Here is a 24325-nt window from a genome sequence, read left to right on the forward strand (position 1 = left end):
CATGAACTGTAACTCTCTTTCTGATTGGTCAAAAATCAAAGTATTACATAAATATTTAGATTGTTGACCAGTCAGAAGAAGTGTTACATTTTTATGCCCCCGGTAGGGTAGCATATAGCAGTTGAACTGTCCGTCAGTCAGTCAGTCAGTCTGTCTGTCTGTCTGTCCGTCCGTCCGAAAAACTTTAACATTGGCCATAACTTTTGCAATATTGAAGATAGCAACTTGATATTTGGCATGCATGTGTATCTCCTGAAGCTGCACATTTTGTGTGGTGAAAGGTCAAGGTCATCCTTCAAGGTCAAAAGTTCAAAAATACAATCCCAAGGAAAGTAATAAGCTTTAAAAGGGAGATAATTTCTAAACCTGCCAAATGATATATTGAAATTTTATTTTAAAGTTGCGCAATATGGGGCATTGTGTTTCTGACGAACACATCTCTTGTTTCAAGTTTTGTTTGTTGATCAATTTTTTTTAAAACTGAAAGTAGGCAATTATGATGTTTTAGTCTCAAATAAACATGTTAAAAAGAGAAGAAAGTTCCTTATTATTGAAATAACATTGGCAAGGTTTTACTAGTCACATAGACTATATATGATGACAGTTTGGTAAAAAGAAAATTAAACTGGGACAATATATATAAATATATTTATTTATATTTTTATTTTTTTAGGCGCTAGATAGCTGTTTGTTTGTGGTGAATTCTCAGGGAAAAGTGGAATTTGTCTCGGAAAACATCACCCACTTTCTGAAGTACTCACAGGTAAGTGCGTGGGGACAGTGTTCACGTGCACATAACATTTAATTCCTGATGTCTGTTTCGAACTTATAGGGTTTTTGCATGCAATTTTTATGAACTGGAAAATATTGCTCAGAAATAGTATGTGTACCTTTTGGTGAACAGACATGATTTGAGTTTACATCGAAATAGTTTTCTGAAATCTTCATGCTTGGGCAATTTTTAACCAGGTTTTCCGAAGGAAAAAACTGGTTATAAGATTGGCGATTGTCAGCAGGCAGGTTGGCGGGATGGCGGAACAAGCTTGCCTGGGCCATAACTTTGTCGTTCATTGTGAGATTTTAAAATCATTTGGAACATTTGTTCACCATCATAAGACGGTGTGTCGCGTGAAAGAATTACGTCGATATCTCCAAGGTCATGGTTACATTTTGAGTTCAAAGGTAAAAAATGACCATAAATTAGCTTGTCCGGGCCATGTCATTCATTGTGAGATTTTAAAATCATTTGGCACATTTGTTCACCATCATTGGACAGTGTGTCGCACAAAAGAATTATGTCAATATCTCCAAGGTCAAGGTCGCCATGACTAAAAATATATTTATTTTGAAACAAAGAGGGTTAATTATAAACAATCAGGTCAGTTTGAGTTGTCTCCCTTTATCAATTTTTTTTTTCAAATTGAAAACCTGGTTTAGTGACAATTTTGTCCCTTGTTATTATTCTTAAAAAATATTCAGATATTAACCATTTGTTATTATGTATAAAAAGTTACATGTAAAGCCTGGCAATCTATTTAAAGTCACTATAACGCTCAAAATCAAAGAAAATTTTGTTAAGTATTTCGCAAAATAAAGTTAACACCTTAACAATCAAAGTTCCTTATAGCAATAGCCAAAATTTCAACGCTAGATGTGGTATGATAACATAGATTTTTGTAAATACAAAATGCTCGTTTTTATTTATTTGTGGCCACAATTAATTCCCGCTAATATATCTATTCATACGACACATGAACACCATTTTAGTGTTCATGTGTCGTATGAATAGATATGCAAAACAATAATAAAAACGAGCATTTTGTATCTACAAACATCTATTTTATCAGACCACATCTGACGTTGAAATTTCGGCAATTGCCAAAAGGAACACTGATTTCTAATTTGTTAAGTTTATTTTACGAACAATTGTACGAAAGTTTCGTTGATTTTGAATAGTAATGTTACTTTAATGTCAGTGCATCCAGTCCTCTAGAATTTTGATACATCCAAGAAGGTGTTTTGTTAAATTTAAATAACTACTCATAACAGGGTGTGATTTGAAACAGTTATAATTAAGAAATAGTAAACTCCACTGAGGTCCCTATGGGATTATAGTGACCAGCCAGGCAGCCACAAACCGTATATGTATACAGTTTTAGGCTGCCTGGCTGGTCACTATAATGCGATTGGGACCGAAGTGGAGTTTACTATTTCTTATATTACACCGAACAGTTTCCCCTTTACCATTGTACAGTGTTGTACGATTGTTTATGGTTTAGATCTAAAAGAGATAAACTGAAGAATTTCGCAGGAATAATGACGTCATTTCGTTAAAAAAATGACGTCATTTTACAGTAAAACAGTGCAAATTGAGTGGTGTGTAACCCCGAACGGTCCATATACAAAAATAGTGACCGGTCCATATACTATTAGGTTCCTCTATCGCATTTTATAGACTGAAACCGGTCATATAGATATAGAAGGACCAATATCTCTGAGGTGTAATAATGTGGTATATTATGTTGCCACATGTTACCATATAATTTATGTTGTCATTAATAAGGATTTTTTTTAATTTTATTTATCTTGCTTAATGTATCATATGATGTCATTTGTTGAAAATTGTCATTTTGTATTGGTCTAAATATTTATAGAAATGTAATTAGACTTCATTGATAAATTTTAGTTTTAACCTGGGATTAGGAAATATCAATTACTAGAAATTATAATTCGTGGGAAATTAGTTTTGGTTGTGTTTGTGCCTTAATTGATGCACAATATGAACATTGAATTTAACACCCAACACACATCGGGAAATAAAGACGTAAATTCCATTTTTTTAAATCAGATAAATCATGTTAATGTATGCGCTTTCAGAAGACAGTTCATTAAATACAGACAACATAATAACATTTATTAGAATGTGGCTATAAAAGGAGGTTGTAAAAATAGTAATGGGATAATTTGTGCGCTGTACAAATGTATGTCTGTGTGCGATGTAAAAGATCAAACATAGATATTGTTCATGGATCATATATCGTCAATAAATGGTACATCAATCAAAAAAGCTTATGGATGCGGTAGAAGTAGTGTACAAATGAACATTTTATTATTATCAATTCAATAATGGTTGATTTCCTAACATTAAAATTACTTAATTATATGAGACTAAAGTGCTCTTGATGTTTTAGCCACACAAGCATGTTGTAATACCAAATTAATGGAGAAAAAATCAAAACCATTTCATTCTATTCCATTATTCTGGTTGATTGATACCTTTGTTGAGTGCCAGCCAGAACAGTGTTATGGAAAGGCTGGGAGCCAGCCAGAACAGTGTTATGGAAAGGCTGGGAGCCAGCCAGAAATGTGTTATGGAAAGGCTGGGAGCCAGCTAGAACAATGTTATGGAAAGGCTGGGAGCCAGCCAGAACAGTGTTATGGAAAGGCTGGGAGCCAGCCAGAACAGTGTTATGGAAAGGTTGGGAGCCAGCTAGAACAATGTTATGGAAAGGCTGGGAGCCAGCCAGAACAGTGTTATGGAAAGGCTGGGAGCCAGCAAGAACAATGTAATGGAAAGGCTGGGACTCAGCCAGAACAGTGTCATGGAAAGGCTGGGAGCCAGCCAGAACAGTGTTATGGAAAGGCTGGGGGCCAGCCAGAACAGTGTCCTGGAAAGGCTGGGAGCCAGCCATAACAGTGTCCTGGAAAGGCTGGGAGCCAGCCAGTACAGTGTTATGGAAAGGTTGGGAGCCAGCCAGTACAGTGTCCTGGAAAGGTTGGGAGCCAGCTAGAACAATGTTATGGAAAGGCTGGGAGTCAGCCAGAACAGTGTTATGGAAAGGCAGGGAGCCAGCTAGAACAATGTTATGGAAAGGCTGGGAGCCAGCCAGAACAGTGTTCTGAAAAGGCTGGGAGCCAGCCAGAACAGTGTTATGGAAAGGCTGGGAGCCAGCTAGAACAATGTTATGGAAAGGCTGGGAGCCAGCCAGAACAATGTAATGGAATGGCTGGGACTCAGCCAGAACAGTGTCATGGAAAGGCTGGGAGCCAGCCATAACAGTGTCCTGGAAAGGCTGGGAGCCAGCCAGTACAGTGTTATGGAAAGGTTGGGAGCCAGCTAGAACAGTGTTATGGAAAGGCTGGGAGCCAGCCAGAACAGTGTTCTGAAAAGGCTTGGCTTAATTTATGTCAATTAATTGTGTTCCTATATTAGCCTTTGAAATGCAAGGCTAATGAATTATAACAATTTTTTGCTTATTATAAATTTGCTTTTGGAAGAGACTTCCTTTAAATAAAAAAGTATGTACACAGTGTGGTTTTTTTGCCCAATTGGTAAAAGTTACGAACTGTATCAATTGGGAAAAATTAGCATACAAAAACTGACAATTTGAAAATTTGGACTGTGAAATCATCAGATTGTGAATTATGGGTCTTTTTAATTACTTTGTATAAATTGCACAAACCAATGAAAATGTTCATTTACATGCCTTTTGGCTTGAAATGTTCAGTTGCAGTGCTCATTTTATTAGTTCACTTGCAGATAATACACTTTTCCAATACAATTGACAACATTTTTCGTTGGGAATATTTCTGACTTCTATTGGGAATTGTATAGATTTTCATGAATTAGGAAAGTACTTTTTCCACATACTTTATAAAGAAGAAAAGAAATCACTGGTATTAGTGGCCATGAATAGCCCATGTTCCCCAGAATGGCTCTCATGAATCATCTTACTGACATATCTTATACCGTAAATTGCTGTGTATAACGCGCACTTTTTTTACCCCAAAATGTAATTTTAAAAACTTAATGCGCATTATACACCACTACAGCCATGCCAAGAGATTTTTTCCTATGGTACAGAATTTTTTCCTGATTTTTTGCTTCAAAAACTTTTTTTTCCTGATTTTTTTGCTTCAAAAAGTAGATGAGCCTTATACATAAATGCGCGTTATACACAGCGTTTTACTGTAATTGTGTGGTATCTGGATTATCTGGATTGTATTTTGTGTATTTTAGGAGGAGCTGATTGGGAAGAGTGTGTACAACATCATCCACGTCGGCGACCATGCTCAGTTTAGTAACAGCCTCCTTCAGTCACACAGTAAGTACAACATCATCCACGTTGGCGACCATGCTCAGTTTAGTAACAGCCTCCTTCATTCACACAGTAAGTACAACATCATTCATGCGGCGACCATGCTCAGTTTAGTAACAGCCTCCTTCAGTCACACAGTAAGTACAACATCATCCACATCAGCGACCATGCTCAGTTTAGTAACAGCCTCCTTCAGTCACACAGTAAGTACAACATCATCCACGTCAGCGACCATGCTCAGTTTAGTAACAGCCTCCTTCAGTCACACAGTAAGTCACTTTATAAGTCATGTGAGCAGATTTTCCAATATGAATGCAGCTATTACAAAGTCATGTGGGCAGATTATCCAATCATGATGCAGCTATTAGTATGTCATGTGAGCAGATTATCCAATCAGAATGCAGCTATTAGTATGTCATGTGAGCAGATTATCCAATCAGGATGCAGCTATTAGTATGTCATGTGAGCAGATTATCCAATCAGGATGCAGCTATTAGTATGTCATGTGAGCAGATTATCCAATCAGGATGTAGCTATTAGTAAGTCATGTGAGCAGATCATCCAATCAGAATGCAGCTATTAATAAGTCTAGTGAGCAGATTATCCAATCAGAATACAGTGCTTATGTTACGATGCAAAACATTGTATTTATTTAAACATTAGTCTTCATTTGTAGTTAACAAATTGACAAGACTGAACATTGGTTCTTTCCGAAACACTTTGATCAGTTAACAAATTGACAAGACTGAACATTGGTTCTTTCCGAAACACTTTGATCAGTTAACAAATTGACAAGACTGAACATTGGTTCTTTCTGAAACACTTTGATCAGTTAACAAATTGACAAGACTAAACATTGGTTCTTTCCGAAACACTTTGATCAGTTAACAAATTGACAAGACTGAACATTGGTTCTTTCCAAAACACTTTGATCAGTTAACAAATTGACAAGACTGAACATTGGTTCTTTCCGAAACACTTTGATCAGTTAACAAATTGACAAGACTGAACATTGGTTCTTTTCGAAACAATTTGATCAGTTAACAAATTGACAAGACTGAACATTGGTTCTTTCCGAAACACTTTGATCAGTTAACAAATTGACAAGACTGAACATTGGTTCTTTCAGAAACACTTTGATCAGTTAACAAATTGACAAGACTGAACATTGGTTCTTTCCGAAACACTTTGATCAGTTAACAAATTGACAAGACTGAACATTGGTTCTTTCCGAAACACTTTGATCAGTTAACAAATTGACAAGACTGAACATTGGTTCTTTCCGAAACACTTTGATCAGTTAACAAATTGACAAGACTGAACATTGGTTCTTTCCGAAACACTTTGATCAGTTAACAAATTGACAAGACTGAACATTGGTTCTTTCCAAAACACTTCAATCAGTTTACATCCCAGTGTTATTTTTTTAGGCCCCTTTCATAATCTCAAAAAGTATTTATTTTTCCCAAAGCACAGGCTGAAATTCCAAATGGGAGGTTAAAAAAACTGTTTAAAAATAAATGTCAACTTTTCTCTCTATCCAGCTGTATTAATTGAATCTTACAAAGTACAATACGGAAGGCACTTAAATTCTCTATTTTATTAAGTATTTGTAAGCAAAACAACAACAAAAAACCCCTCAAAACTCCAATAATTAACTGCTTTATGACATATAGAACATATACATAATTCACCGATGCATTTGATGTTCTTTTTTATAAATTATAATATTACTTATAGGCTGGTGTATCAAGAGTGATCCTTCTTTGTATATTGTAATATTATGTGTTTAATTGTATGTGATATGTATTTTTTTCTGCCATACAACATAATATTACAGTATGACGTTGATGTCACTTCCTTTTTTATGTCCCCCACTATAGTAGTGGGGGACATATTGTTTTTGCCCTGTCTGTTGGTCTGTTTGCGCCAACTTTAACATTTTGCAATAACTTTTGCTATATTGAAGATAGTAACTTCATATTTGGCATGCATGTGTATCTCATGAAGCTGCACATTTTGAGTGGTGAAATGTCAAGGTCAAGGTCATCCGACAAGGTCAGAGGTCAAATATATGTGGCCCAAATCACTCATTTTATGAATACTTTTGCAATATTGAAGATAGCAACTTGATATTTGGCATGCATGTGTATCTCATGGAGCTGCACATTTTGAGTGATGAAAGGTCAAGGTCATCCTTCAAGGTCAGAGGTCAAATATATGTGGCCCAAATCGCTTATTTTATAAATACTTTTGCAATATTGAAGATCGCAACTTGATATTTGGCATGCATGTGTATCTCATGGAGCTGCACATTTTGAGTGGTGAAAGGTCAAGGTCATCCTTCAAGGTCAGAGGTCAAATATATGTGGCCCAAATCGCTTATTTTATGAATACTTTTGCAATATTGAAGATAGCAACTTGATATTTGGCATGCATGTGTATCTCATGGAGCTGCACATTTTGAGTGATGAAAGGTCAAGGTCATCCTTCAAGGTCAGAGGTCAAATATATGTGGCCCAAATCGCTTATTTTATAAATACTTTTGCAATATTGAAGATCGCAACATGATATTTGGCATGCATGTGTATCTCATGGAGCTGCACATTTTGAGTGGTGAAAGGTCAAGGTCATCCTTCAAGGTCAGAGGTCAAATATATGTGGCCCAAATCGCTTATTTTATGAATACTTTTGCAATATTGAAGATAGCAACTTGATATTTGGCATGCATGTGTATCTCATGGAGCTGCACATTTTGAGTGGTGAAAGGTCAAGGTCATCCTTCAAGGTCAGAGGTCAAATATATGTGGCCCAAATCGCTTATTTTATAAATACTTTTGCAATATTGAAGATCGCAACTTGATATTTGGCATGCATGTGTATCTCATGGAGCTGCATATTTTTTTTTACATTCATACTACTGATGAAGGCTTGGCTGAAACATGTTAGTATTTGAAAAAAATATAATAAACTTAAGTAACATGTTTGTATGGATTAGTTTATTTTACAAGCATAACAACAAATATAGTTTTGCAATTTTAGTCAAAACAAGGTCATTATTCCAACTCCAGCCTTGGTCCCCATTAGCAAAATGATATAAAACTCACTGCATAGTGTAAAGTTTTCATTTTCTTTGCAGATGGGGGAATAAACTGGCCGCCAGATCAACTTGGGGGACGTGGCAGGGACTTCAACTGTCGCATGCTCATAAAACCCCTGTGTATGTATTGGTATATACTACTCATTAAACCCATGTTTACATACTTGTTTATAAACCCCTGTGTAAGTATTGGTTTATAAACCCCTGTTGACGTACTTCTTATAAAACCCCTGTGTAAGTATTGGTAATTACTGCTCATTAAACCCCTGTTTACATACTGGCTTATAAATCACTGTGTAGGTACTGGTTTATAAACCCCTGTGTGTGTACTGGTTTATAAACCTTTGTGTACATACTGATTTACAAACCCCTGTGTATGTACTGGTTTATAAACCTTTGTGTACATACTTGTTCATAAACCCCTGTGTACATACTGGTTTATATACCCCTGTGTGTGTACTGGTTTATAAACCTTTGTGTACATACTGGTTTATAAAACCCTGTGTATGCAATAGTTTATAAACCTTTGTGTACATACTGGTTTATAAACCCCAGCGTATGTACTGATTTATAAACCCCTGTGTGTGTACTGGTTTATAAATGCCTGTGTACATACTGGTTTATAAACCCCTGTGTAGGTACTGGTTTAAAACCCCTGTGTACGTTCTGGTTTATGAACCCCTGTTAACATACAGGTTTATAAACCTCTGTGTATGTACTTGTTTATAAACCTCTGTGTATGTATTGGTTTATGAACCCCTGTTTACAGACTGGTTTATAAACCTCTGTGTATGTACTCGTTTATAAACCCCTGTGTATGTACTCGTTTATAAACCCCTGTGTATGTATTGGTTTATGAACCCCTGTTTACAGACTGGTTTATAAACCCCTGTGTATGTACTCGTTTATAAACCCCTGTGTATGTACTCATTTATAAACCCCTGTATATGTATTGGTTTATAAACCCCTGTTTACAGACTGGTCGATAATCCCGATTGTCTAGATTTTTATTTACGGAGAGACCACCGTTAAATGAATAATGTCACAGTCTAATAAGAAACGAAACTTGACCCAGATGCATTAAGCCCCGTTTTCACAGACTGAGGCTCATTAGTTTGTGATACTGCTCATTAAATAATTGACCTTGATAACTACAAAGAATGATGTCCTTAAATGTCATGAGGATGTTGATGATGGTGGTGATGATGATGATAATGATAACGATAATGATGATTATGGCGATGGCGATGTTGGTATGATGATAATGATGATGATGATGGTGGTACCATGATGGTGATAAAGATAATGATGATGGTGATGGTGGTACCATGATGGTGATGGTGATAATGAAAATGATGATGGTGGTACCATGATGGCGATGGTGTTTATGATGATGGTGATGGTGAGGATGATGCTAATGATGAAGATTATGTTAATGATAATTATGATAATTATGATGATTATGATGACGATCAAGATGAGAATGATGATGCTATTGATGATGATACTGCCCTATTCTTCCTTACAGTGGTGTCAAAGTTCAGGATTATTCCTGATTTCAGGATTTTGGCCCTAAAAAACTGCTTTTGATGTTGATATAAATTAGAGGATTTTTGTTGTGGTATTTAAAGATTTTTGTCACAAAATGTCATTTTTAACATAAATTATTTAATTTGACATATTGTTAACACAGTTGACATAATTAAATGAATAATTAACCCTTTTTTGGCACTGGCCCCCCACATGCTAGGCTTATTTTCAGGACTTTAGATTTTGGCCAATTGACACCCCTTCCTTACCTCTTTCAGGCACAGAGAACGATGATCCTGTTGATGATGATACATCTCTATTCTTCCTTATCTCTTTCAGGCACAGAGAACGATGATCTTGAGACCAAGCAAACTTACGTCCACCAGTACGAGAACTTACAGGTGTCTACTGTTCTTCACCCAAATGTCCATAACGACCATTCTGAGAACACTGGTAAGTGTCTAACCCTAACCCTACGAGAACTTACAGGTGTCTACTGTTCTTCACCCAAATGTCCATAACGACCATTCTGAGAACACTGGTAAGTGTCTAACCCTAACCCTATGAGAACTTACAGGTTTCTACTGTTCTTCACCCAAATGTCCATAACGACCATTCTGAGAACACTGGTAAGTTAGTGGCAGAATTTCCTGGAATTCTTTTCACTGGGGCCTGATTTCTCGGACTGTTTTTCACTTTGGTCAAATTTCCTTTATCTCACTTGGGACAGGATTTCGCAGACTGTTTCACACATGTGTATGCCACCCATGGAGGGGTTATTTAAATGGACAGTGTTGGTGTGTGCCACCCATGGAGGGGTTATTTCAATGGACTGTGTATGCCACCCATGGAGGGGTTATTTAAATGGACAGTGTTGGTGTGTGCCACCCATGGAGGGGTTATTTCAATGGACAGTGTATGCCACCCATGGAGGGGTTATTTAAATTGACAGTGTTGTTTTCACTATTTTAGGAATGGGGCCTGGTCTCTTTGGTTTGAGTAAAATCGCAGTGTTTATACTAAAAGTGGGAAATTAGTGTTGTTGTTTTCCACATATATGCATCAAAATTGAGAATAAAAGGGTTAAAATGGCCAATATCCTGTATACTGTCTGGGCTAAGTATCATCAACATTCTCAATTTTTTAGCTCAACTAACAAGATGAAATTTAACCCTTTGAATGCTGGGAAATCTCAAATCTTGGCTATATGAATGTTCACACAGGGCCCTCAATCTATTAAATCTGCCGCCGAAATTCAGTGGCAGTTCCCCACCTGAAAAGTATACTTTTTTCCCCTTTTAAGGGGAAAAATCCCCCCCCACCCAATTTTTTTTTTTTTTTTTTTAATAGAAAGATGTGTCTCATGATTATTATATCTCAATTCTATTACAATTTAATCTTTGCAAACATACTCAATTATGAAAAATGCAATGAATATAGTGCAAACATGTACAAATGTAATAATGAGAGAGTAAGTAAAAAAATCCCCCCAAAAAGGGAAACGCCGCGAAAATTTCCCCTCCTAAGGGCTGCGGACCCCTTCCCCCGAAGTAGTGTGAGGACGCTGTCACATATACCTCATGAAACTGGAGGTTGACTCAGACTCAAAATTAGAAAAATCTGTGAAGACATAACTGAGCATGATGATCAAATTTGTCTAAAAATGTATTAATTATTCAAAGTTGTGTCATTATATAGACTTAAGTATGTTTGTAACACAAGGCCCTAGTACTTACATGATGTTGTGTTTGTTGTCCCCTACCGGTGAAACCGGAGGGGACTTATGGTTTGGGCTCTGTGTGTCCGTCAGTCAGACAGTCAGTCAGTCTCTCACACTTTTCTGGATCCTGCAATAACTTTGAAAGTTCTTCATATTTTTTCATGAAATTTGAAAAATAAATAGGTGGCAATATGGAAATTATGCACATCATTTCATTTTGTTCTTACGTCAAAAATTATGGTTGCTATGGCAACAAATATAAAAACATAATTAAAAAAAATAATGAAAAAAAATATAAAAAATATATAAAAAATATGATAATGGTAGGGTTTTACCAGTAGGGGACCATATTGCTTGACAATAGTCTTGTTTCTAATTTAGTTTGACATTACCATAAAACGCTTTGTATAACGCACATAACGCGCATCTACTTTTTGAAGCAAAAAAATGGGGGGAAAAAATCCGTACGGTAGGAAAAAACCTCTTGGCATGGCTGTAGTGGTGTATAATGTGCATCAAGTTTTTAAAATTAACTTTTGGGGTTAAAAAAAAAGTACACGTTATACACAGTGTTTCACGGTAAGTTGTGTTGATGTGTATTTCCAGACGGGGGTTCTAGTCTAGTCTGCATAGCCCGCAGACTTCCTCTTGCGGAGAAAACCAATACCATGCTCGGTGTGGAGCAGTTTACTACGAAGCAAGACCTCAATGGGAAAATCACCGGCTGTGACATCAGGTGAGCAAAGAAAGTAAAGGAAAGAAAAGAAAAGAAAGAAAGAAAAGTAAAGCAAAAAAAAAAAGTGTCTTTTTAGCAACACTTTATGCACATGTACCGGTATTTTTTGTTTGGGGTTGGGTGCTGGGAACTCTGATCTCTTAACTTGTACTTGCTGGTAAAATAACTGGCTTTGTAATCAGGTGAGCAAAGAATGTACTCTCCTCTGAGCAAAACTTAACGCACATGTATTTTTTTGTTGAGGAGGGGGGGGGGAGGGCTGGGAACTCTGAACTCTTCAATTGTACTGGCTGCTGGCTGGTAAAATAACTGTCTTTGATATCAGTTGAGTGCATTTAGGCCAGCTTTCAAAAGAATATTAATTTTATTCACACTCATCACAGTCTGTTTAGGTTTTATGCTGTGAGCTGCTCATCACTATCAAAGGGTTTTAACTAAAACCTTTGAAACTTGGATCTTGTAAAAAAGGCCATTAATAAAATTAAACTTTCTAAGGGACTACAAATGCGTAAAAAAAAACGTTTCTAAGTGGTAAAATAGGGAATCAGAAAATCCTGAAATCATACTTTTGTTTTTTCTTAAAGCAACACTATTAATATACCCCTGGATTCAAAAATCTGAACTTTATAAAACATTAGTAAAATAGTATTGTTCCCGGTTGTCATCATTCCCAGTATGGTAAGTATCTAATAGGCATCCCTGAACATGGTAGGCAGAGAAATCATTATTAAGATAAATCTAAATATTTGAGGGACACTAATCATGGCCCCCCCCCCCCCCCCCTTCAAAAAAGAGGGGTTATATTGTTTTGCTGGATGTCGGCCAGTCTGTCTGTTGGTGGATCAGTTTGTCTACGATCAATTTGCTTGATACTTAATATGTGCATTGGCCTTAAACAGAAGAGATCCTATAGAAATTGGTGTCTTTAGTCCAACGCCCTGTTTGGGGGGGGGGGGGCATGGGCAGAGCACGAGCCCACTTTATTGTCATCGACCGTGGAACACTTTCGTTGATGTCATGGGTTTCTGGATTTCTGAAGTCATTTTGTGATTTAAATACTGGAAATCATTATTATTAAAAATAAAAAAATGTCATGCCAACAAATATAAATTATTTTACAGTATGCATGTATGTATGTATGTATTTATTTTGACCTTGCGGTCAAGGATAACCCATGAAAGTGCAAGCAGTTATTTCCAATGGGTTCCTTTGGTTTTGCTGAAGAGACAGCAAGCAGAAGAGACAGTATTGGGATACAAGGAATCCGGGTGCGATACCCTAGCTCTTTTACGTGCTCAGTGTATAGCACCGATACACGCGAGAATTACCTGGGTTTCATACCAGTACATCTCTAGTTGGGTGGGAAACACTTGAAGCATTTCTGAAATTTCCAGTGCCCCGGCCGGGATTTGAACCGGGGACCTCTGGAATGGTAGACCAGAGTGTTAACACTTGACCACCGCACCACCCCCACTCGACCACCGCACCACCCTGCTTGCACTTTCATTAACTATCCATTACCCCTTGAAAATAATAATAAGATAAAACTAAATCCTCATTCATCTTTAACATTTGAGATGTCTATTTCAGTGGAATCGCTCACCGATTGAACTGTCCCGACCTTGTTGGGCAGAATATTCAAGACTTTTGTCACGCAAACGACGTTCAGCAACTATCTAGACATTTACATGAAGGTATGTTCAGCAACTATCTAGATATTTACATGAAGGTACGTTCAGCAACTATCTAGACATTAACATGAAGGTACGTTCAGCAACTATCTAGACATTTACATGAGAATACGTTCAGCAACTATCTAGACATTTACATGAAGGTACGTTCAGCAACTATCCAGACATTTACATGAAGGTACGTTATTTTAATCCTGTATTTGAATACATGAAAGGCATGTTCTTTAATATTTGATCATAGTAGTTCAATACTTGAAAGGCCTATTTTTATGTCCCCCACCACTATAGTGGGGGACATATTGTTTTTGCCCTGTCTGTTGGTTGGTTGGTTGGTCTGTTGGTCTGGTGGTTGGTTTGCGCCAACTTAAACATTTTGCAATAACTTTTGCTATATTGAATATAGCAACTTGATATTTGGCATGCATGTGTATCTCAAGGAGCTGCACATTTTGAGTGGTGAAAGGTCAATGTTGAGGTCATCCTTCAAGGTCAAAGGTAAAAAAAAAAGTCAAAGCGGCGCAGAAGGGGACATAGTGTTTCTGACAAACACATTTCTTGTTTAACTTAACATTTCAGTGCCTGTATTTAACCCTTTACCACACAGAAGCAAAGTGACTATGTGCAAACATCATAAAACCAGAACAGCCTGATCAGATTTCATGCTGTTTGCTGCTCAAGTATTTAAGGGTTGGAAATGAAGCTTTTAAAATGTGAACCTACTGTATTAAGAAAAGTAGTTCATTTAATTTGATTTTCTAAGCGACTACAGACCCGTTAAAAAGCGTATCTAAGTGGTAATGGGTTAAATACTTTAATTAATGCATATTGTTCAACATTTATAAAAAAACTTCAAAGTTAAAAATTGTATTTGAATACTTGATAGCTAAGTTGTTCAACATTTCAGTGGCTAAACATGGGCAGAGCACGAGCGCGGTTTATCGTTTCCGAATGCAGGAAAACCGCTACTCGTTTGTACAGACCAAGAGTACTGCGTTCAAGAACAAAATCAATGGGTCGGCAGATTTCATCATGTCCACTCATTCGGTTATTAGGTATGATTTTTAGCTCATCTATTTTTTGAAAAAAAATTATGAGCTATTGTCATCACCTTGGCGTCGGCGTTGGCGTTGGCGTTGGCGTTGGCGTTGGCGTCGGCGTCCGGTTAAGTTTTGCGTTTAGGTCCACTTTTCTCAGAAAGTATCAATGCTATTGCATTCAAACTTGGTACACTTACTTACTATCATGAGGGGACTAGGCAGGCAAAGTTAGATAACTCTGGCGTGCATTTTGACAGAATTATGTGCCCTTTTTGTACTTAAAAAATTGCAAATTTTGGTTAAGTTTTGCGTTTAGTTCCACTTTTCTCAGTAAGTATCAATGCTATTGCATTCAAACTTGGTACACTTACTTACTATCATGAGGGGACTGGGCAGGCAAAGTTAGATAACTCTGGCATGCATTTTGACAGAATTATGTGCCCTTTTTATACTTAGAAAATTGACAATTTTGGTTAAGTTTTGTGTTTAGGTCCATTTTATTCCTTAAGCATCAAAGCTATTGCTTTCATACTTGCAACACTTACTAACTATCATAAGGGGACTGTGCAGGCAAAGTAATGTAACTCTGACTGGCATTTTGACAGAATTATGTGCCCTTTTTATACTTAGAAAATTGAAAATTTGATTAAGTTTTGTGTTTAGGTCCACTTTATTCCTACAGTATCAAAGCTATTGCTTTCATACTTGCAAGATTTATGAACTATCATAAGGGGACGGTGCAGGCAAAGTTATGTAACTCTGACTGGCATTTGGACGGAATTATGGGCCCTTTATACTTAGAAAATTGAAAATTTGGTTAAGATTTATGTTTTGGTCACTTTACCCCTAAAGTATCATAGATATTGCTTTCATACTTGGAACACTCACAAACTATCATAAGGGTACAGTAAAAGGACAAGTTGCATAACTCTGGTTGTCATTGTTACGGAATTATGGCCCTTTTTTGACTTAGTAACTTTTAATATATGGTTAAATTTTGTGTTTCGATCCACTCGAAGTATCAAGGCTATTGCTTTCAAACTTCAAATACTTACATGCTATCATGAGGTTACTGTACCTGGCAACTTGAATTTTACTTTGACCTTTGAATGACCTTGACTCTCAAGGTCAAATTATTAAATTTTGCTAAAATTGCCATAACTTCTTTATTTATGATTAGATTTGATTGATACTTTGATGAAACTACTCTTACCTGACATACCACAATAGACTTCACCCAAACCATCCCCCGTGCCCTCCCCCCCCTCCCCCCCCTCCCCCCCCCCCCCTAATTTTTTTTTTTTTTTTTTTTTTTTATAAGATCATCTCACAAATGACCACCACACCCTCACACTATACCCCCACCCCACCCCCCCCACCCCCCCCCCCCCAAATTTTTTTTTTGATTTTTTTTTTTTTTTTTTTTTTTTTTTTTAAGATCATCTCACAAATTATCACCACACCCTCACACTATACCCCCCCCCCCCCCCGATTTTTTTTTTTTTTTTTTTTTTTTTTTCGCTTTTTTGGAAGATAATGTAATAAATGTCCACAACCCCACACTATACACCCCTCTTCACTCCACTCCTCCCTCCTTTGTGATTGAAAATGAGAGTCCCTTCACCTTTAAAAAGAAAATAGATGAGCGGTCTGCACCCGCAAGGCGGTGCTCTTGTTGTTTTTGTCCCCTACCGATGAAACCGGAGAGGACTTTGGTTTGCGCTCTGTCTGTCAGTCTGTCACACTTTTCTTTCTGGATCCTGCGATAACTTTAAAAGTTCTTCATATTTTTTCATGAAACTTTAAACATGGACAGATGGCAATATGGACATTATGCACGTCATTTCATTTTGTTCCTACGTCAAGAATTCTGGTTGCTATGGCAACAAATATTTTTTCTTTTCTTTAAATCTGACAATGGTGGAGTTTCATAGGTAAAGGACATATTATATTGCTTGGCAATAGTTTTGTTTATATTGTTAAATCAATGTTAAACATCTAATAACAAACGCATTTTATGTTGATGTGATATTATTTGTCACGGCCCTTTTGAAAGATTAAATAATTTTCTGCCTCAACTGTAAGAATCAGCTTCCTTTAAACGAAAAATAGCATTTAGTTTGAAAGTGTCATCCCAGATTAGCCTGTGCACACTGCACAGGCTAATCTGGGATAGACTGCACAGGCTTATCTGGGATAGACTGCACAGGCTAATCTGGGACACACTGCACAGGCTAATCTGGGACAACACTTTACATACATGAATTAACCCTTTTAGTGCTGGAACCGAATTTTGAAGGCCTTTGCAAATAGTTTGGATCCAGATGAGACGCCACAGAACGTGGCGTCTCATCAGGATCCAAACTGTTTGCTATTCTGACAGTATTCTTTGAAAAAAATCAAACAAAATGCTAATTTTAGAAATTAAGCAGACGACATTTTTGCAGATGACAAATTTCCCAGCATGCAAAGGGTTAACCCCCATTTTTCCCTGAGAATGAGTGAAATAACTCTTTTGCCGAAATAAAAATCCACAATTTGACATGTGCAAGAAAGTCAGTTTTTGAAAAACCACAAAATTTCATGCATTCAAATATAAAATCAATAATGGTCAGTGAGTTGTATGCGGTTTGCTGATCATTGGTATCTTTGGGTTGGAAATGAAGCCTTTAAAACTTGAAGACATTCTTACAAAAGCAGCAAAATGGGCATCAGATTGGTAAAGGTTCAAGAATGTAAAGGCTAAGTATGTTCAGGGAGTGTCACACTACTGCTGAAGGCTGTGACATAAGTATTCAAGAAATTAAAATAATTTTTTTAAGGTATTTGTATAATATATGAGCCTTGCTCTGTGAAAAGGGGGTTTAATGCATGTGCGTAGTGTCATCCAAGATTAGCTTGTGCAGTCCGCACAGGCTAATCAGGGACAACACTTTCCGCTTTTATGATATTTTTTTGTTTAAAGAATGTCTCTTAGCAGAAATCTAGTTTAGGCAGAAAGTGTCAACCATAATTAGCCTGTGCCCAACTGCGCAGGCTAATCTGGGAGGTGTCTTTACGCAGGCTAATCTGTGAGGACTCTACGCACATGCATTACATCCCCTTTTCACAGAGTGCAGCAAATATTTTATTAAATGCTCAGGGAGTGCGATCCAGACAGCGAGAAGGGTTCGGCCTCTACAAGTCTGATGAAGTCAATCATCGGACCGAGCCTTCTGCAGAATCAACGACCGAGTGCGAGTAACTCTGCCAACGTGAACATTTCAAACGTGAACATGGGTGTGAATGTGAACAGTAACGTGAACATGTCAGGTCTGAACAGACTCGATGCGACAAGCTTTCTAGGGATTACTAGTGACAACCTCAGTGAACAAGACTTTCTGAGTTCGGACTGGGATAATTCTTCCAGCTTTACGGATTCTAGTGTAACGAGTTCAGCTAACATGGCTGTAAGCTACACGAGCGGAAATACCTCAAATTCTTCCGCGTCGTGGATGAACCAGTTACGGATGTCGCAGGTGAGCAATTTCTTTTGCCCAAAATTACAGCCTCTTACAGTTTCCCTCTTACAGTTTCCCTCTCACAGTTTCCCTCTTACAGTTTCCCTCTTACAGTTTCCCAATTGCAAAAAAGTAACCTTGTTATTTTAATGTAAAAAATGCGACAGAAATTTCCCACAAGAAAGCCAATTTTTTCTTATAAACCAATTATTGGTTAATTGAGTTTATTATTCAGCGATATAATTCAGTAGCACTGAATAATATATAAAAATGCAGTTAAACAATAACTTTCCTTATCTGGAGCTCTGGTTAACGTCCGAATTGCGAGCCATTGACCTACCGTTATTAAAGTTAAGAGTTGTCTGTTTTTGATTTAGCTTCAACACCTTATTTCAGAGGCATTTTTTCTGTATTATTTATGAATAATTAACAAAAAGTTAAAACAGGTTTTCATCCGGGGACTCTAGAAAATATCATAACACACTCTATTTAAAAGGTCGATTCTAATTGGTTCGTATTATACAGCAGCGGCTCGACTAGAGCCAATCAAAAGACCTGTTGCAGTTTTCAAACCTCATTCGGTTTAACTCAGCGTCCATCGCTACACTTTTGACTCATACCCGAGATGGTTCGTACTTATTGTGATCCGCGTATGCGTTAACGGATTCGTTTCAGCTATGCGTCCGAGTGGACGCATATATTTCAAAACTGTGCGTCATAGACGCAGGACGCACATGTTGATTTTTCCCTGTTAAAGAAAAAAAAACCACTGATACATCAGGGCCCTCAATCCATTTTAGGGGAAGCGAGTCGCTACCCATAGCAGGGGGAATTTTCGCGGCATTTCCATTTTTGGGGGATTTTTAACTTACTCTCTAATTATTACATTTGTATGTGTTTGCACTATATTCATTGCTTATTTCATAATTTAGTATGTTTGACAAGATAAATTTAAATAGAATTGAGATATAATAATCATGAGACATCTATCTATAAATAAAAAAATAAAAATATTTATAATTTTTTTTTTTAGGGGGAATTTTTCCCCCAAAAAGGGGAAAAAAGTATACTTTTCAGGGGGGGAATGCGTCCGAATTTCGGCCGTGGATTTGACAGATTGAGGGCCCTGACTGATACATTTTCAGGCAATCTTGCTCTGATTGTTTGTTTTACTGTGAACATTATTTTCTCAACAAAATAAGAATGTCTGCTTATTTTATTGTCTGCTTTTGATTCAGTCTGGCTCTTTACTGGTACATGTATACAAATTTGTTTGCAACAAAAATAAAAAAATCCCTGCAGGTTCACCAGGATCTGCAGCAGTTACAGCGAAGTCTGTCAAAGTCAGGTCAGCAACAGCAGCTTGCAAACCCAGCGTCATTAGGGACCGGAAACAAACGCTCAAGTAGCGTGTCACAGTTTGCTAATCAGCGAAGTGCCAGCATCGACCTCGGCCAACATCAGGGTCAGAGTCAATCTGGAATACAGCAGATGGCGATGTCGCATGGGCAGAAAAGCCCTGGGTTTTCACCGGGCTCGATGAGAAGCGGGAATTTCCAGTTCCCTCCTCAGCGGTCGGGAGTGGGGTCGTACAATCGTAGGAGTCCAGGGGCTCTGCCAAGTCCAATAGGTAGTGGGTTCAACACCCCTTTCCCGCCACGAACACCGTCTCCGATGTTGTCACCTCCACCAAGTAAGCCGTGTGGACTTTTTATGCCTCCGGTAGGGTGGCATATAGCAGTTGAATTGTCCGTCAGCCTGTCCGTCCATCTGTCTGTCCGTCCGCCCGAAAACTGTAATATTGGCCATAACTTTTGTAATATTGAAGATAGCAACTTGATATTTGGCATGCATGTGTATCTCATAGAGCTGCACATTTTGAGTGGTGAAAGGATAAGGTCAAGGTCATCCTTTAAGGATAAAGGTATAAAAACAAATCAAAGGGAAGTAACAAGCTTTAAAGGGAGATAATTTTCTATTTATCATTAGGCAGGTGCAGTTCATTTTCACAAGGGAAGTAATATTTTAAAGGGATATAATCAAAAAATTAATAAATAAATGAAAGCGGCGCAGTAGGGGGCATTATGTTTCTGACAAACACATCTCTTGTTGATAATGCGAAAGAAAAACTTACCGATTTACTTTACAATTTGGTTATCAAAGTAATTGATTAATTATTATAGAACTGAAAAAAGTTCTATGAGCGTTAAAATCATCCCTGTAGTGAAGAAGTTCTTTGAGCTGTAAAAACGTCCCTGTTGTAAATTTGTTGTGAAATCAAGAAAATGGTGTGTGTGAAATCAAGAAAATGGTGAATACAAAAAAATTGAACTGATGTCATGCAATTATATTCTGATACATTTAAAGACAAATTAATGACCTGAACATAATATTTTCTTTAAGGAAACTTTTTGGCATTTGTATCGAATAATTCAGTTACTACCAAGTATGGTAATTTTGTAACGAGGCTATTTGTACCAATACAATTTTAGGCTTTTCATACTGATTCAAAATATTTGTATCTTGTTATAAGTAACCACTAAATATTATTTAGAAATACGTTTCATTTTTAACACAACGAGCATATTAGCCAACATTATAATTCTGGTTTTGAGTCTCAAGATTTAGGTGCCCTATCCACATTTGAAAACTGATGAAAATAAACACCCTCTGTCTCATGTAGGTTCCCAGTCGTCCATGTGGTCAGTCCACAGTGCCCTGTCCAGTACCCGCGGCTACATGGATTTGCAACCAGGCAGTCACCTAGACCAGCTGACCCACAATCCAGCCACTGACAGGTTAAGCCACACTCAGGCCGCTGACCGGTTGAGCCACACCCCAGCGGCTGACCGGTTACTACAGCAACTTGGCGTCACCCACGGGGAACTGTCTGGAGCGCCAGACCGCAAGAGAGGGCGGGTACCCGTCTGGGAAGCTTTGTCAGCTCCTGTCACAACCCACGTCCCCCGCGGGCTCCATGAAATCTGATCCAGGAACACCTAAAGGTACAGTGTTGTTGTTGTTTGTTGTTTTTATAAAATTGGCGTTTTACGTCCGTCTGTCAGTCAGCCCATCTGTCCGTATTTAACAAAAGCTTTATGGGCTATATCTCAGACACTATTTAAGATATCAACATGAAACTTCATAGGTGTATAGATATCAATGAGGAAAAGTGCCATGTGTAAGAACCATAACCCTACGCTTTCCTAAATAAGAGCTATTGCTTGTTTGTTTTGTATGATTTTTTTCAGGCCTATATCTCAGATGGAAACGTCATGCGTGTATTGATTTTAATAAGGAGTTTTGCCATGCTTAAGAACTATGACCCTTCTTTTTTATGCCCCCCTTCGAAGAAGAGGGGGTATATTGCTTTGCTCATGTCGGTCGGTCGGTCGGTCTGTCGGTCGGTCCGTCCACCAGGTGGTTGTCAGACGATAACTCAAGAACGCTTGGGCCTAGGATCATGAAACTTCATAGGTACATTGATCATGACTCGCAGATGACCCCTATTGATTTTGAGGTCACTAGGTCAAAGGTCAAGGTCACCGTGACCAGAAATAGTAAAATGGTTTTTGAATGATAACTCAAGAACGCATATGCCTAGGATCATGAAACTTCATGGGTAGATTGATTATGACTTGCAGATGACCCCTATTGATTTTGAGGTCACTAGGTCAAAGGTCAAGGCCACGGTGACCCGAAATAGTAAAATGGTTTCCGGATGATAACTCAAGAACGCATACGCCTAGGATCATGAAACTTCATGGGTAGATTGATCATGGTTTGCAGATGACCCCTATTGATTTTGAGGTCACTAGGTCAAAGGTCAAGGTCACGGTGACCCGAAATAGTAAAATGGTTTTTGGATGATAACTCAAGAACGCATACGCCTAGGATCATGAAACTTCATAGGAAGATTGATCATGACTTGCAGATGATCTTATTGATTTTGAGGTCACAAGGTCAAAGGTCAAGGTCACGGTGACCCGAAATAGTAAAATGATTTTCGGATGATAACTCAAGAACGCTTATGCCTAGGATCATGACACTTCATAGGTACATTGATCGTGACTCGCAGATGACCCCTATTGATTTTCAGGTCACTAGGTCAAAGGTCAAGGTCACAGTGACAAAAAACGTATTCACACAATGGCTGCCTCTACAACGGACAGCCCATATGGGGGGAGTGCATGTTTTACAAACAGCCCTTGTTTTTTTCCAATTTATGGTCTTACATTCCGAATTGAAGGGTCCCCAATTTCTATATATTTCCCTTTGTTGTAAAAAAAATGTTGTAAGTTTTGTATCAAGAGTCTGGATCCAGGAACATTTGATCCGGGAACCAGTTTTTTTTTCATTCAAAATCGAGTCCAGTAATTGGACCCATTCCTAATGGAAAAAGGTCTATATTTTTCCCAAATGGGAGCTAAAAATTCCCAATAGAAGGAAGGTTTCCCTGAAAAAAAAAATATATATAATTTTTTATTATTAGCTCTCAATATTTTGTTCAATTCCATCCATATAAGTTCAACCTTAGTAAATATAAAACTAAAAACACTTCTCAATTTTAGCTCTTTTTTTTAGCAAAACAACAACAACACTAGTTTCCCAATTTTAGTCAAAAAGACACAAATTTTCCCAATCCATTGGGACCCGGCCCCATTTCCAAAATGGTGAAAAAAAAACACTGGGTACATCAAACGATCAGTGTTCTTGTTCATTGTGCACCACAAACTAAGTTTGAGAGCAAGGTTATTCAAGTCACTATGTCAGTAAAATATTTACAGGTTTAATCAATTTTCCAGGAGGTCGTAGCAGGCACAACAGTCGCCAGGGCTACACCGCAATGTCACCCACAGACAGCATCCAGTCACCCCAGCCAGGGCCCGGACAGAGCCCGCAGGAGAAGCCCCAGAGCACGTCCAATGACGACGATCACCACGGAAACGAGAGGGCCTCTACGACGCATGACGACAAGGAGAGTAATAAATTATTGAAGTCGTTGCTCAGCCAGGATGACGATGCAGAGGACGAGGTGGACAAACATGACGTGAACACACAGAAGGTAACATAGCTCATATTTTTAGCCTATTTATTTAAGCTTGATTGCATCGAAAGCCTTAGGCGGATTTAAAAGCACTCGAGTCCGTTTCCTGGGAAGACCCCATTAATTTGTGTCTTAAGAGGAGATTGATAAAAGGCTCCCACATTGGGGAACGAACCCATTACCTCCTGTTACTGTAAACTCAAAGTCTTATGGGGATTACAGAAATGCTCAAGGGCTTGCGTTACTGAGTTATCTGAATCGAGGAATTGATAAGTTGGGCAGTATTGATCCAGTGATTTTTTTTGCTTAAAATAACAGCCGATTTTTGGCTGCTTCCCAATCGCGAAAATCCACGTTTTTCCCCAAAAATCTGACCAAAATTTTCCAAAAAGAAGCCCAATTCCCCCCCCCCCCCCCCAAAAAAAAATTTTTTTTGTTGTTGTTTTAGAAAGAAGTCTTAGCTGTAGATCATCCTACAAAATATATAACTTTAATTTAGTCCTTTTGGGCCATAAATCATTCCTAAATTTGCCACTTTTATTGATTTAAAAAATCCCTATTTGACCAGACTACTTTTCTAGAAAAAAACCTGAACATGCACTTAAAAACAATATCAATTCTGTTACTTATAATCCTATTTACAATGCTTAATTTTTCCCAATTTCATGGTTTATCGTGCTATTTTTCCCAATTTCACGGTTTATCGCGCTGATTTTCCCAATTCAAATGGCACAGGCTGTATCAAATTAAAGCAAATAAAATCCCTGTGATTCCTCAAAGTAAAGAGGACTTGCTGTAAACAGGTAACTGTAAAATCTTTAATATTTGTGGCATGAAATTTCGTGGTTATTAATAAAAAAAGACT

The 24325-nt window shown here is 37.8% G+C and overlaps 1 protein-coding gene across 1 annotated transcript in view; it reads left to right on the plus strand.

Annotated features, from left to right (window-relative positions):
* Nucleotides 1-24325, plus strand: part of LOC127839621 (nuclear receptor coactivator 2-like) — a 128472-nt gene that overhangs the window by 72249 nt on the left and 31898 nt on the right. The window contains exons 5-15 of the mRNA XM_052368008.1: nucleotides 674-763; nucleotides 5021-5105; nucleotides 8239-8319; nucleotides 10069-10182; nucleotides 12056-12185; nucleotides 13776-13879; nucleotides 14781-14928; nucleotides 18056-18431; nucleotides 19716-20106; nucleotides 21097-21399; nucleotides 23201-23478. Coding sequence (XP_052223968.1) covers nucleotides 674-763; nucleotides 5021-5105; nucleotides 8239-8319; nucleotides 10069-10182; nucleotides 12056-12185; nucleotides 13776-13879; nucleotides 14781-14928; nucleotides 18056-18431; nucleotides 19716-20106; nucleotides 21097-21399; nucleotides 23201-23478 — 2100 coding nt within the window. The remainder of the gene's footprint in view (nucleotides 1-673; nucleotides 764-5020; nucleotides 5106-8238; nucleotides 8320-10068; nucleotides 10183-12055; nucleotides 12186-13775; nucleotides 13880-14780; nucleotides 14929-18055; nucleotides 18432-19715; nucleotides 20107-21096; nucleotides 21400-23200; nucleotides 23479-24325) is intronic.

The sequence above is a fragment of the Dreissena polymorpha genome, chromosome 7, assembly GCF_020536995.1.
Source record: "Dreissena polymorpha isolate Duluth1 chromosome 7, UMN_Dpol_1.0, whole genome shotgun sequence".
Classification (NCBI taxonomy): domain Eukaryota; kingdom Metazoa; phylum Mollusca; class Bivalvia; order Myida; family Dreissenidae; genus Dreissena; species Dreissena polymorpha.